The 16180-nt window shown below is 41.1% G+C and overlaps 1 protein-coding gene across 1 annotated transcript in view; it reads right to left on the bottom strand.

The window, feature by feature from the left end:
- Positions 1-16180, bottom strand: part of LOC122798379 (DENN domain-containing protein 3-like) — a 1373701-nt gene that overhangs the window by 1265003 nt on the left and 92518 nt on the right. Inside the window, exon 3 of the mRNA XM_044067263.1 lies at positions 14764-15046. Within this exon, the coding sequence (XP_043923198.1) occupies positions 14764-15046 (283 nt within the window). The remainder of the gene's footprint in view (positions 1-14763; positions 15047-16180) is intronic.

The following is a 16180-nucleotide window of genomic DNA, read 5'->3' as shown; positions in this document are numbered from 1 at the left end:
TGTCAGATACACTATACATCTACTCAACAACTCACAGAGTTCCCCAGTGTTGACAAGACCCCTGTTACATGCCTCCAAAAATGTGCGACTACCCAAATGTACAGTTGCCATCCATGTTGTGGTAGTAGGTATGTTGAGCTTCTGGGTGTTACTTTGACATGATACAGAGGTTCACTGTCGCTCGTCCTTCTCTAACATTAATGACAAGCAGGCAGGGGGTTTTGTTTAGATACTGTAATGCATAGAAACACATCAGGATGGATAGCATCATCATAAAGCACGAATGAGCTAGTTAACAGACAGACCTTACATACACACATGCTTACATTTCAACAACTAACTACACAATGGCAGTCAGGCTCGCACGTGCTCAGTATTTATACACTTGTGCAAGCCCTTGGAAAGCTTCTTAAAGGTATATACACACACACTGATCTACAGTCACATTACCCTGAACAGGAGATTTTATGTAAACATGGTCATATGTGGGACAGCTCATATCTTCTGTGGGTCACAGGGGAGAAAAACTGCATCTTTGTAAACTGTGAAGAGTTACAAGTGTTTTAAAGTGCGTTAAATCACTCCCAAAAATGTGGAAGAGTTACACGCCCTGCACGGGATTTCACTGCCAGTGTCTGACAACCTCTCTAACAATGGCATACGCAGTGTTTGTCAAGTACAGATCGTCTTCCCCCACAGCACATTTCAACTAATATACGACACCTGAGAGGTGTGTGTGTGTGTGTGTGTGTGTGTGTGTGTGTGTGTGTGTGTGTGTGTGTGTGTGTGTGCATGCATGCGTCTGCGTGCATGTGTCTAGCCTAAAAAGCAAGTTGAAACTCATGCCAGGTTATTCCTACGGAAGTGAATGCAACTCTCTCCCAATTAAGTTCACCATGTGAGTATGTGTGGAGACTTTCTTCCACCCGAAAGAAGAAAGAATAATCATGGTCGAAATACACACTTTGGTATGCATGTAGGAAGAGGATGGCAAAACAAGACACACAGGCTTTAGGAGAAAAACTATTTGTTGCAGAACTGAGTGTAGTAAGAGCAGACTTAGTGGTACGATGGCCCCCCATCCCACTCCGCACACACACTTCCCCATAGTCCATAAGGGGAGGTGACTGCAAACACAGCATGGACACAAGCAGTTATGCTATAGAATGATGTGGAGTACAAGACTGACTGCATGCATATCTCTGGAATGCAGAGGTGACCCCCTCCCACGTCGCCCAAAATAGTAAACTTACACCTAATGTGTCAATATTCCCAGTCAGAGAAACATGTAGTTCTTAAAGGAACTCTCCCAGTATACTGTTCACTTCATAGATGGAACCCTCCCTTATAAGACACCACATCATACAGTGAATACTATGGGAGTTAATTAGCATCAAACAGAACACGTACCATGACCTGCATATCAAAGGTGACTGGGACACACATAATCCTCTGCCTACACCAGCCAGGATGTCTCTCACAGTGCAAAACACAGCAAACCTTACTGTTTTGTAGGTAAACTGTTATATCTCCTGCACTTTTCCTACCATGGCATAAATCTCTACCCTGTTCATGTTACCTCAGACAGTATGCACACTTTGCCAGTTATACCATTAGCTTAACCCCCTACAACACAGTGCCATGTAGTTCAGCAAGCACACAACAAAATAATACCAATACCTAATCACTTACCACTCCTTAATGCTTGTGCATCTTGCAGACTTTCAACTTCTTTTACAGATCAGTAGCGCTACAGGTTACTGTATGCAAAACTTAGTAATACAATGATTACAGTAATAGCTATGGACAATTTCATCATTTGGTTTCAAGGCTCTTAGCATGTTCATAATGCTAATGACCCTAATTAAAGTTAATATTCACTAATCACATTGATCTCATTTTGCACTTCATCTATTCTGTGCTAATAGGTCCTTTAATGCCATGCACTCTTATGAATGCCTTCAAAGTGCTTAATGCATGTTCAAATGGGTTGATTACCCCAGTGGGATGTAGGGACATCTCCTCTCATCTTACTCCTGTAGAGGTACTAAAGTATAAAATGGAAACATGTAAGCTGTGTACTGCTGATATACTCATTTCATAACAGTGCTCTTACCCTAACACCATCCTTCAATGCCATGTAGTTTTGTGCTTAGAAATGGTGGTCCCACAGCTGGTGAAGTTAACACAGTGTTCAAAGATGCATGTCATGTGCTGACAGCAGCAACATGTGTGACCAACAGAGGGCTACCACTTTACTCTGAGCGACCTGATACAAGGCCATGGCTACTGTGGGCACTGTGGGTGGCAGGGCTTCCAGGTGGTGCTCAAAGTAAAATATTGTACTTTACATTAACTGACAACCAGAAGCATCTACTGTGGGAGTCTTATGAGGATCCCCAGTATAAAGTATATAGCGGGCACAGCCTTGTCAGAAAAGTGTCTGCTGCTAATGATACAAACCATTGTGTTACAGCACTTCTATAGTAACACAAGGAAGTGTCGTTCTGGCCTTCTTAGCTAATGAGAAAAAGAGGTCAGACAGAGGCACAGTGCACCTGACATGTACAGCAAGTATGCAGAGCAGGTCACTGCCCAGTTATTTCAAATATATTTCTATGGGCCCTTGCAAGGCATTTAATTTATTACAATTGTAGTTCTTGTTCTTGCTTTTCAGCTGAGGAGCACAAAGCAGAGAACAAGCTTTTGTACCAGAGGAGAATAGAGTGTCTCTATAGACACATTGGTGATTACTGTCATCTTAAAGATAATGCTATGCCACTATGATGTACGGAACTTACTCAATAGTATGTCATGTAGAGTTTCCCATGACACTACCATGTAACCTTACTATATACTGTCTGACACAATCTATACATATATGCAACCTTACTAGCCCTCACATGCACACACACACACACACACACACACACACACACACACACACACACACACACACACACACACACACTACATATTCAGGAGATAATAGCATTTCACACTTGCACAGAGTTGCTCAGCTTGGTCTGCCTGGACAGCATGCCCACTGACACATGGTGCTTGACATGCATGGCTGTTGGCATAGTAAGGTGCTGTATACACTGCCACAGAGCCAGAGGGGGGGATATTAACAGTAAGGGTATGCATACCATCATTCTGACTGTGCATTGCATCTCTATATGCCCATGCAAGTAACAATTCCAGCTGGCATACTGCTGGCATTCATACACGATCACAGTTTTCCCCCTGGTGGATAACTACCTACATTATAGCAGTTGTCAAGCACATGCTTATGATTGCTAGTGTGGCCAACAATTTCTTATCAGTATCTGGTAAACCTCACTGGCACCATATGCCTGCTTGACTTTACACATAATAACTAACAATGTCCAAGTCAATCTAGCAGGGCTTTGTCCTTATCCCATGCAAATTACCTACAGGACCATAGCCATAAGAAGCCAAGGAGGGTGTGTAACCACCATCTTTGCTGGTGCTCCCCTTTGGCCATGGGTACACTGCATGTGTGTGCATCACTTAAAAGGAAATTTAATTTTTCTGTGTCTCGTCATCAGTATCAGCCCTAGCACAGTAGCATACGAAGCAGCTGTTTACTCTACCTGTAGGTACCTGTTTGAGTGATCATTAGATGCAGACAGGACAGTAATGTTCTCTCTCTCTCTCTCTCTCTCTCTCTCTCTCTCTCTCTCACTGGGACTATCTTTCTGTTATATTCTTTTGTTAATTTTTTTCTCTCCGTTTGCATTTCTGATTTGTGCAGCTTCAGCCACATCTGTGTCTTTGGTGTGGCGGATGTTCCCATTTTGCCACTAGATCCCTCCATCTCTTACTAGATCACCATTACCTTCCACATCTGCCTCTCCGTCACGTAATGAGGTCTTTCTGTGGGAGGTGACCTGAAGTTGCCCCCAGTGATCAATCACTGCAGGGGAGTGCTGCAGTTCACAGTTCATCACTAAGCAGGAGTTGAAACAGATGATGAGGAAGTTCATGGACTGGCAGCTTGACGCTCACACAAGGACAGCCCTTGTGTGGCTAACAGAGCTGCATTGTCTGTGGCACTTACCTGTGCAACATCTGAAGCAAGAAAACAGTGTTGGAAGGAAGGAAGTCACAGTGGTGACTGAACTCTTCCTGAGTCTAGCGCAGGCAGTGGGGTATGGAGCTGGGTCTCCACTCTATCCCCCATAATGGTGTTCCCCTTGCTTGTATTTCACCTCCCTCTTCTGTTTGTTGTCCAGTTCTCTCCATCACCACTTGTCCTCCCTTTGTCAGTATATTTATAAATCCACTGTTATCCCCACCACTAAACTTTGTGTCAGCACCCCCCCCCCCCATTAGTCATCTTCTGCATTTTATTTATTTATTTATTTATATTTTTGCCAGGGTAGTAAGAAATGAACAAAACATATTTACAGATACAAGGATATGCAAAAAAAAAAATCATACAATCATATATTTACAGATGCAAGAATATGCTATAACACTTGGTTCAAGAAACAGTTTACAATGTCAAAACATGGATGGAAAATTCAATTGTGCTTGGCAGAGCTTTATAGATAAAATGTAGCCATAAGGACTGAGATGGCTTACGCTACAGGGATAGCGGCATATCATTATAGAGTGGGTATGAAGACATTAGAAGAGGCAAGTGGGAATAGTTGCAGGAAGGTATACTATGGGGAGGAGAGAAAGAAAAGGTGTGAGAAGCATGCAGAGGGAAGAGGAGTAGAAAGGAGAAGAAGTGTGACAGAGATGCAAAGAGAAGAGGGAAGGAGGATGAATGAGAAGCAGTAAGGGGATGACAAAATGAGATGAGGAAGGAAGAAATAGGGATAACGGGGTGTAGAGAGCTGCAGGTTCATGTAGAGAGACCTGAGTGAGTGCAGCTGCACTTCGTTTGGGTGAAGAGGTATTCCACGAACTGCTGTCTGAAGTCTGAATACTTTTGGATGTCTCGGATTGAGAGAGGAATGGATTCCCATAATTGAGGTGCGAAAAGGGAAAATGCATGGTCAGTGCATTAAAGTTTAGTTTTTGGAGTTTGTAGGATGGGTTGAGATTAAGAGTTCACTCTGAGATTATCCTAGGAAGTTGGCCCTCAAATGTACTCAGAGCCATTTAGGGTTGTTTAGAGTTAGGCAGTGGTGTTCATTATTGGGAAAGTTAGTAATGAAGTGACAGGTTTTATTGGACATGGTTTGTAAGGTGGTAGCATTTGTCTTTGAGGCTGCAGCTATAATGGGTAGACCATACTCAAGTGGAGATAAGGGCATTCCTTTACCTACAGCAGCTTTGACTGGTTTGGACAGAAGAGGTGATAGCTTTTTCACCAAGAACAATATATGATAAGGCTGCATGTGTTTTGAACATGTAGTTGAAAGTTAAGTGTTTGGTTTAGCCAAATAGCAAGGTATTTGAAGGATTTGGTAGTTTCTCTGGTGGCATTTTTAACTTCTTTAATATTAAGGAAGCTGAGTGCTTTGGCTATTTTTGGCTGGTTCCAAATATCATTGCTTTCATTTTTGAGAGATCACTTCCTGGCCTATTAGCCACTGATTGAGGTTTGGAAGTCATCTTGGAGCTGAATGTATATAATACAGAGGGATCTGTTTGATCTGTAGATGACCATGTCATCTGCATAAAAAGTAAGAGGTATCTGAAGATGATCAGATTAGAGTTTGTTGATAAATATGGAAAACAGCCGAGGGGCTAAAGTGGAACCTACTTTACTGAATAAAATAGAAGACTTCCATACCTATGCCTTCTTTCCAGCCCTTCTTTCTCCTTACATCCTTTCTCATCTACCCTTCTTGATAACAAAAAAAAATGAGTACCTGTCCCAAAAACAAAGAGTACATCCTACCTTCCCCTTCCCACTCCCACACTTACCTTCCCTGTTTCCTTGTGCATGTTCCTCTGCTTGTTCTTCCCCATTTCTGACTTTTCTCTACTCCCATTTACTCCCCAGTTCAGTACATAAAACTGAATAGACACATTGGGTTGGGAGGGTGGCCTAATGGTTAAGGTGTTTGCCTTACAAACAGAAGGTGCAGGGTTTGAGTCTCACAAGGGATAATTGGCTAAGCTTAAAATGGCTCGCAAGGTTCATAGGTTCATAGATTAGTACTAAGCTAAGTGCCCTTGTGAGCCATTTTAAGCATAGCCAATTATCCCTTGTGAGACTCAAACCCTGCACCTTGTGTTTGTAAGGCAAACACCTTAACCATTAGGCCACCCTCCCAACTTTAGCTTAGTACTAATCTATGAACCTATTGCTAGGAGATACTTACTGTGGTTCACTATTATTTTTGTAGCATCACCAAGTTGGCATCTGCATGGCTAAACTCTTGTGCAGACAACATGCTCACTACTGCTGTTCACAAATTCTCTAACCCCAATCCTGAATTCAACTGAAAACACTAAAGGTGGAGGTGTGTCTATATTCATTAAAGGATATCCACACCTCCAGGCTAGTTGCGCAGCATAATGCATCCAAGATTATCCAAGTGCAACTAACTCTGGACAAAACTGCAATCCAAACTGTAGCGTGCTACAGATCCCCTCCATGCCCCAGGATTCCCACTTCTCTTTTCTTGATATACTGGAAAATATTAGGGTTCAACCAAACACCCTAATAATGGGTGATTTCAACTACCCCACCATTACCTGGGAAAACTACGCATGTACCAACTCCTTCGCTCAATGCTTTCTGGAATTCATAAATTCCAATGCCCTGGATCAACTTATCCACCCCCCCCCCATCAGGGGCAACAGTATCCTAGACCTAGTCATTACCAACATGAGTGACCGGTGTTCCACACCTGAAATCAACTCCTCATTGGTCAGATCCGACCATAAGGTAATCACCCTAGAAATCCGCATCCCACCCCCACCCACCATTATGGAAACCATGGAAAAAATTTCTCCAAAGCCAACTTCATGCTTCTTAAGACAAAAGTGGCAAACTTCATGACACTCATGCAGATGGACAATACAATTACGACTGCTGAATCCTACACAGATGCACTCTATAAGCACTTACACGAGTGCATGGATCGTGCTATCCCAAACAGAACCAAGATGCTATCCTCCAAAAAAAGGAAGCCAATCTGGTGGTCCCCTGCCATAAACAAACTCTAAAACAGAAGGAAGAAACTGTTGCAAAAGAGAGTAAAATCCCTGAGTGGAGGAGCTGCCTGGTCAGCCTCAGTAAGAAGGTGAGATCCCTTATAAGATCCTCCAAAGCTAACTACGAAAACAAAATCGCCACTGATTCTAACGGCAACCACAAAGCATTCTATAGCTATGTCAAGAATCTCAATGGCAACACCCAGATCTGCTCTGAGATACAGCACAATGGCACAAAAATTACAGAACCAACTGATATTGCCAACATCCTGGCACATAGGTTCAGTGCTAACTTTACCCCCCTCTCACCCCATAAAGGGCCCTATATATATCTATACAGGAAGAATGCAGAGTCCCTGTAATCACATCTATGCAGGTAAAAGCTGCACTCTCTAAAACCAAAAACACAGCATCCATGGGACTGGACAACATCCCAGGCTGCGTTTTACATGAAGTTCAGAACGAACTGGCTCCCCACCTAAGCACCATGTTCAATCATAGTCTCACATCAGGCTTTGTGCCCACTGAATGTCGCACAGCAACAGTTATCCCACTTCACAAAGGGGGAAGCCACCACTGATCCTGGGAACTATCTCCCTATTACCCTGACGAGCCTGGTCTGCAAGGCCATAGAACATATCATCATGGAACTCACAAACAAAGACATTGGTAACCTCCAAACTCTGGACCCTATCCAATTCAGTTTGTGAAAGGCAGATCATGCCTTCTGAACCTGATCGACTTCTTTGAGGCAATCACCAAAGCCGTGGACAAGGGTAAAATGGTTCACCCAGCCTATCTTGACCTCGCCAAGGTTTTCAACACCATCCCCCATTCTGGAATTATGGCTAAACTCACTAAACTAGGTATAAATCCCTACATCACAAGATGGGTTGCCAACTGGCTCACTGACAGAACCCACACTGTAAAAGTTGCAGACTCCAAATCTGACTTCAAACCAGTGACAAGTGGAGTACCACAGGGTTCAGTCCTGGGACCTCTCCTGTTTGGTATCTACTTCTCTGAAGTATAGGCTAACACAGAAGTCCTCTGGCTAACAAAGTTTGCAGATGACTGCAAACTAGGAGCCATAGTCGAGTCCCCAAATGATGTGGACATCCTACAGAAGGGCCTCACTGAGACAGATGACTGGTGTCAGAGGCATGGCCTCAAGCTCAATGCCAAAAAGTGCATTGTCATCCCCTTTGGTAAAAACTCTGTACCCATGAACTACCACATAAACGGCAGTCTACTTAATGCCGAATGTGTGATAAGAGACCTTGGGACCCAGGTGGACAGTAGTCTCTCCTTTGATAATCACATTGCCACAGTAGTCAGAAAATCCTTCTATGTGGCACACCTCATCACAAAAGGGTTCTCATTCAAGAAAATAGAGGTCATTGTTCCCCTCTACTCGGCACTCATTAGACCCATTATAGAGTACAATGCCCCTTTTGGAATGTACCTTACAAGACATCTGCAGCAGCTGGAAAGGCCACAGAAGTACCTCACAAAGGGGATTACTGGCCTCAAACAGATGCCCTACACTGACCTTCTCAAAAAACTCCAGCTTTACTCTGTAGCATATCGCCTACTCCGAGGAGATCTTTGCCTAACATATAAAGCTATGTTAAACCCAGAGCTGTTGGACATGCCATACCTTAAGACATCTCAATCCCTCCGAGCTACACACTCTAGAGACTTAAACCTTGTCACCACAATAAACAGGACATGCTGGAGGGATGGATTCTTGTCCCAGAGACTTCCTATACTCTGGAGCAAGCTATCCCTCTATGTCAAGCAAAGTTCCTCATTAGCACTCTTCAAGAAAAAACTTGTTGAATGGATGGGAAGTAGTAAATACACCCCGGGGATCACTTCTGTGGCTCTGCTCGACAAGAGCACAGAAAATTAACTTTCTTGGGTGGCGTAAGCCAGGGAACCTTGTTGGCTAGACTTACTTAGGCCCTTGGGCCAATAGCCTAGTACCTACCTATGAAACTATGAACTCTCTCCTCAAAGACACTCATTTCCATGAGTAAATTTTGTAGTTAATGTTCAGGTGGTAAAATACCTTCTTGTTATTTGAAAAATTACCTTTGAGCTGCCTAGTGCTCCATAGCATCTCTGTGGTAACCCCTATGCGGTTGTGCATGGCATGTTTCTGAACCCCACAGACTATACCCACTCTATAACCCCTCCCAAGCACTCCTCCCTTTACTTCTGCCTCCACTGATGACTCATCACATTCCCAATTTATTAATATTTATGTTACTGGCCTCTCATCTTGCAAATTATACAGATCTTACAAATTGACGGGGGCCACTAATAATCACTTACACAGTCTTTCCTGCACATTCGTTACCTCTCTCTCCATTCCTTCCATTGGTAAGTAATTATTTTACACAATATCCAATCCACACTCTCTGTGCTACCAATCATTCTACAGCTCTTTATGTCCAACCTGACCATTTTATATTTTCCTCAACTGTGATCACCCCCTGATACAGCATAAAGAGTCTTCAGTTCCTTCATTAAATACTTTAGTATCTTTTTCAATGCTACTTTACAATCAACAAAAGATTTTAAGCACAACTAGAGTTTACTTTACTAGGCAAGGCATTCATATCACCATACCATTCAGCAGCCACATAAATGATTGAAAATATTCATGTTGCTCTCTAGGTGCCATTCTAGCCCTTAAATATCAGTTACAGTCATCATTCTGTACTTCTAGCTCCATTTACATCATGCTCACTCCACTACAGTACAGGGTTAAAGGTCTGACTATGACCCATGTGACCAGAATTTAAGTAGAGGCTTGAGCACCTACTGGAGCTGGTGGGGGAGGGGGTTGTGTAGAAAAGGAATAATGAGGCTTAAACCTGCTTGCCTCTCGTAGGCATGGAGGGAAGGGGAGTGATGTGTACTTGCTGGCAAACTCTTCATAGTAGAATTCCCTGCTGAGAACCAGAATGTTGGGCTGCTTGTCTACTAGAAGAACAAGATCAAGTGATTGTTCCATGTGGAACAAGTGGCATGCATTGTAAAATCCCACTGCAGAACAACCTCTTGGATGGTAATGAGTACATGTGTGGAGTCAGGGCTGCAAAGAAAAAATTACAATCCTCCGGAGAATGAAGGCGCCACTCCCACTATGCTCACCAGTCACCTCCTCCCCCAAAGAAAGAACAGGTCATATTGATCTCACTAATGAGGAACAAACCAATCAGCAGAGCAGCCAGGAGTGCAAGCTCAAAGGTTGGGGGCTGGGGAACTGCAGCAAAAACAAAACAGTTGATTCAGCTCTTTTTTACTGCATTTCAGACTCCAGTTACTTTCCTGAAGTTCTGTTCTCCTCAACAATTACTTCTTTCAAACTCATCCTGCTATCTTTTTTATATTTAGCTCTGATATATACTGCTCACACCTACTTAGCAAGAGACGTTTGCACCCAAGGCTTCTCTTGTGGAGCTTCTTTTCACTGTAAGTATGTAAATGATTAATGAAATCCCACCCATCCCCATGTCAAAAGTTTTAAAGCATATTAAACTCCCCCATGAATTGTACATTTCAAACATTTAATCATAAATTACCCTTGAAGCCCAGTATTTAAATATCCGTACTACTTTGCATTTACTAACCTACAAGCCTGCCCTGTTATTGTTCTTGGTATCCAGCTTTAGTTTACATTTCAACATGCAATGAAAAAGCAAATGATAAATGTTACTTTATACTGCTTCATACACACAATTTTCAACTACTTCTGTCTGTACATACACTGTTACAGCTATAGGTTCCAATTAAATTAAGTATGGTTTGCAGTTCATGAACATATCGCCCATCTAATCCAGTAAACAATAAAAGTCACTTAACTATGTGACATTAATACAGTCATAAGCTTTCATGAATCTTCTGAACAAAGGAGAAACATTATATTATCCTCTGTCTAGCAGTATTAAGCTGTAACACCACTCCCACTCTGTATAACAGACAAAATATCCAATCTATTAATCACCAGTGTGTGAGGATTATGTTCATATACCACACAAAGAACACAATGTTTTTAATACATGCTAATGAACAAATGGCCCTAGTGATTTACCATTTTTCATATCCCCTCCCCAGTTCTGTTCTCATAAGATATCTTTTCTCTTTAGAGGTGTAAATGGTTAACTTCAGCACTTAACAATGACCTCAGAAATCATCTAAGCATTTGTGAACCACATAGCGATCTGGTGTGGATTTTTCCTACAGCAACAGCCATTATGCACTAAGGACCACATTACTTAATACCACATTCCTGCTGTAAGCGATTTTTCCTGTGAAAAAAAAGTGTTTTTTATATACTAAATAAAATCAATTCAGCCTGTAATGTTTACCTTACAGAATGAATAAGTGACTGGTCTTGGACGCTTCCTGCTGAATAATGTCAGTGTGTGCGGCACACAGACACAGACACACACACACACACACACACACACACACACACACACACACACACACACACACACACACACACACACACACACACACACACACACACACACACACACACACACAGGAAGTGTACTACTTCCTTTACAGATTGCACCGGGGAAGGAGATAGGCTACACCTCTGATTACTATATATGAATTCCACATTGTCAGCGGAGTCTTACTATATATGAATTCCACATTGTCAGCGGAGTCTAATGAAGTACACTGGCTTGCAAATGATGCATTTAAAAAACATACTCACCTGTGAAACATTGCTTCTTATATGGATAGGTATGTGTGCATATACCTGCACACACATGTATATCTATCAATATTGCTTGCAAAATATGTACACTCTGAGTTAGATATCTAGTTTTCATTGTCAGAACTGGATAGTATTGTGTTCTATGCTACAATGGCTTTTTTATGTGTTTTGTTTTTAGTATAACACAGCTTTTGAGTGTATTCCTTATCTTTTAAGTGTTTTATTAAGTTCCAAATAACTGCTAGTATAGTTTGTTGATTAAGACATGCACTGCAATTCACAGTTAACAGGTTTAGTGAAGAACAAGACTTTGAACACTGTCACTGAGCATGTGCAGTGAAGACTCAGGAATGGCAGAATATGAAATTAATAAACTAAACTTCTCATAAAAGAGTGAAAAAGAAGGCATGAAGTGGCTTTTCAATGCAATGGTAGTCTCACCTAAAAAAAAAAAAAAAAACTTCAGACCTGTTAACTAGGTGCAACTGTACCAAACTTTCATCTTTACAAACAGGTGAGACTTGAACTTTCAAGCTAGGTGTCCTCTGGCCATGACCCTTTTGAATGATAGTGCCCACCAAAAGCTTCACAAGCCTAGCACCCATGGAAGACAATGTGATACTGTAGAGTAGTTTTGCCCCCCCCCCCCCGACTTTAACTTGACCTTACTAAGGTGGTACCTCAACGTTAATTTGGGCAGTACAGATGTAATTCATTTCAACAAATGCAGATGGTCAGGATATTTAATATAAAGACTGTGTAACAGCCTTCAGGAATCACAGTTATTCAGTATTCACATACAGTTAAGCACACTACAGGTACCTGCCACTATTATGAACCCTATGAACAATTAGTTCAAGAGACTTCAAACAGACACTGCAATTTCACTTTTCAATTATAAGCCCACTAACATGCTATAAAAACAGTCCTGTGATTTTTAAAAGAGTTTGATGTTGATAAAACTTAAATTAACTCATAGAAAGGGAATTATCTTGCTAACATTTAGTTATAAATAAAACAATCTACTCAAACAGAATCCTGGATTCTCTAGAAGCATGTTGATACATAAACAGTGTTTGTGTAATGACTGACTGCACAGCTACAAAATTAATTCCCAGATGGAATCTGCTTGTAATTTTCCTTCCTCTGTTAACCTTTACTCTCCCTATCAGACTTTTAATAACCACACAGTTTAATAAAATGAATTTGTAAAATTATCCCAACAGCATTACCCAGAAGATGGAGAGAATGTTTAAAAAGAGAATATAATGAACACCTTTACAAAATTCTACAAAGTGTAGCAATAATGTGCATTTTAAAGACAGTCAGAAATGTGTGGGTTTCGATACATTTAAGGTTTGTATTACTGATAAAATCGAATCAGTGTCCCAGAAGTGGCAAATGGGAAACAAGGCTGGAATATAAGGAATTATACAATGACCCCCCATTAAGATTCCAAAACGTGCATGCTGATTGGCCAGCATGCCCGTTGTAAATCCCACAATATACCAACGGAAAAAGGTCCGGTCACCCAAACTTTTTTCCGTTGGCATAAAGTGCCAAAAACTTTTAAAAAACGGAGCAACGGAGACTTTCTTTTCTCCGTTGCTTCCGTTTCAAAGCATTGATGTACTGGGTATGCATGGGAACGCAAGTCCCATACACATGCGCAGTACATCAACACAAGGAAGCAGTATACCACCACCGGCAGAAGAACAGTAATGCGCGATTATACAAAGACATTATTTAAGAAAAGTTAAGTATTTTTTTTCTTAAATAATGTCAATGTATAATAGCAATAACCGACTCTGTGGTTGTGGTATATTGAAGATTTACCCACGGTTGGCTTTATTTAATCACTCGGGCTTTGGCCTCATTAAACCACGCCAACCGTGGATAAATCTTCAATATATCACACAAAGTCGTCGGTTATTGCTTAAATGTTTTGGCAACTCAAGTTAAACACCACCATACCCCCTGGGCTGAATTAAACTGTTTTATTTGTACCAGTCTTGAAGCTGAGAGCTGCTAAATTGCGATAGAGAATTTTACCAATTATGTGGTATGTTTTATGATTATTTTGCAGTAATCTCTGCTCTGTTGTCACATGGATGTTTATTATTAATTTATTAATATTCAATGGTGATATATTATTGTTTACACCACATTTTTTCTATTAGTATTTTATTGACAGAAGTTGTAATTTCTTGCTGATAAAATTGATTTATATGCATTCAAATTCACAAGGGGCTATACATAAGTTTTATAAACATTTGGGTAAAATATTGAGCTGTTTGTTTAAAAAGATTTCCTGAAAGGTTTCAAACAGCTGTTTATAAGGTGTTAAGTATGAGTTTGTACATTCATGCTAAGGTAAATGGTTTCACTGATTTTATGACAGGTTTCTTTAAATATTTTTAGAGTGTTATGGAATGTTAAACCAAACAACTTGATTGGTTATTTCATGTATTTTCGGGAGACGTGCGATTGATCATTTCTGAAGAAATAAGTTTTGGATCTAAATAAAATGAAATTGCTTAACTATGTTTTAAGATTATTAAAGAGTCTTTCTGTACTTTATTCATTTTCATCTTTTCAGACCTCAGGTGCCTTAACACACTGTTTTTGCCTTTTGGTTCTTGGTTTTTGAGTATGTTTGCCTGTCTCTGGCTAGGCATTACCTAGAATTCCAGATTAATTTCCTGGACAGACACATATCACATATTATATGATTTTCTCTTTCCCAATAAAACATCAGTTCTCAGCTAAGCCAAGACCTGCGCCTGTGTGATCTTCAGATTGAAAGTTTCAAAAGAAAAAAAATACAACCAAATAACATCAGCAGTAAACCTCTTGGTCACTATATATACCTGGAAAGCATAACTGGGGCAGTCCAAGAAGATCGATGTCCTTTGGAACACTTGCATCTTCTGTTACTGGCTCCTTATGGTCAGTGTTTGTACTGGCTGTTATAGATGACGGTTTGTCCTTCTTATTTGTCTTAAACGAGTGTCGCGTTTGATTTCTGTTAAAGGCATTCTGATTAACATGTACAGATGTGTTATCTTCTTTTGTGACAAACGGAGGTAGAAAAACTGACAAAACCTCAGGTTCTAATGATGGGACTTTAGCTGTATCTCCATTCTGGGCAACCTAATCAGTTACAGGAAAAGAAAAAATATTAAAAATACTATTTTAATTTTCTTACAAAGTGCTGCTAAAAGCTTTAGAAACACTGGCTAAAAAACATACTAAAATAATGATCTGAAAATGACAAAAATCCAGATAACTTTACTCATTTCAAAAAAAAAGTTAGGAATGCATAAGAAAGAATATAATTGAATCAATCAAAGACTAGCAGAACATAAACAACTGATCGCACAGAGGTTGAGAAATACAGTTGTGTACACTTACCATAAATGTAGATGTTGCAGTCATCACACAAGGGTTATCCTGCCAGGGGTAGCCCTCAGTCGGCCCGAATACCAGAGGCTTAGTATTTCTGCGTCGGTTGCTGTCACTCCAGGACTGACATCAGGTCATCAGTGGTATAAAATCAGGCAGCCGATGCCATTACATCAGTTTTTCTTGCCCCAACTGTCAGGAGCCCTCAAATAGGGAGCTAGGTTATGGTGGAAGAACACCACCAGTAGAAAGTAAATACCAAAAATTCTCTGTAAGGAGAGAGAAGGGAGATGGAGGGTGGAAAACCAGGACTGCAACAGTGAATACACTCAAACATCTACATTTGTGGTAAGTGTACACAACTGTACTATGTTCTTTGTGTTTCACTGTTGCAGTCATCACACTTGGATTGATTCCCAAAGCTGAAGAAAAGGGTGGAGGCAGTCAAGAAGACTGGGGACAAGTCTCTTTTTCTTTTGGATGGGGTAGCTTGGCTTCCCCTAATAAGCATAATAAGGTCTTCCGCCATTTTAAGCATTTGAGATTGAGGCATGGAAGGAGGTGCCTGAGTGTGGGTCATTGGTTTTTTTTAGGCATAGTTCATACCCTGGGCCTTAGAAACTCGGTAGTTTTAGAAAGAATTGAAGAAGCGAAAGAAGTCATCCGTTTGTGTCGAGTATCGGTAGTGTGAAGAACTTCCTCGGAAGCCGGTGCCTGATCAGTGGCTCCAGACCCATTCAAGGTAGAGATATTCGCAGGATCCTTAGTCAAAGAAGAGTCTCGAGGCATATCGGACTCTGAATGGGTCTCGGAAGCGGCCTGCGAATCCACAGAAGCGGGCATCAGGGGCTGCGAAAGTGCCTCACTGAGGACCAGAGAACT

This window comes from Protopterus annectens, chromosome 3.part1 (assembly GCF_019279795.1).
Source record: "Protopterus annectens isolate FY-2018-M chromosome 3.part1, PAN1.0, whole genome shotgun sequence".
NCBI lineage: Eukaryota > Metazoa > Chordata > Ceratodontiformes > Protopteridae > Protopterus > Protopterus annectens.
This window is presented reverse-complemented; position numbering and strand designations above follow the sequence as displayed.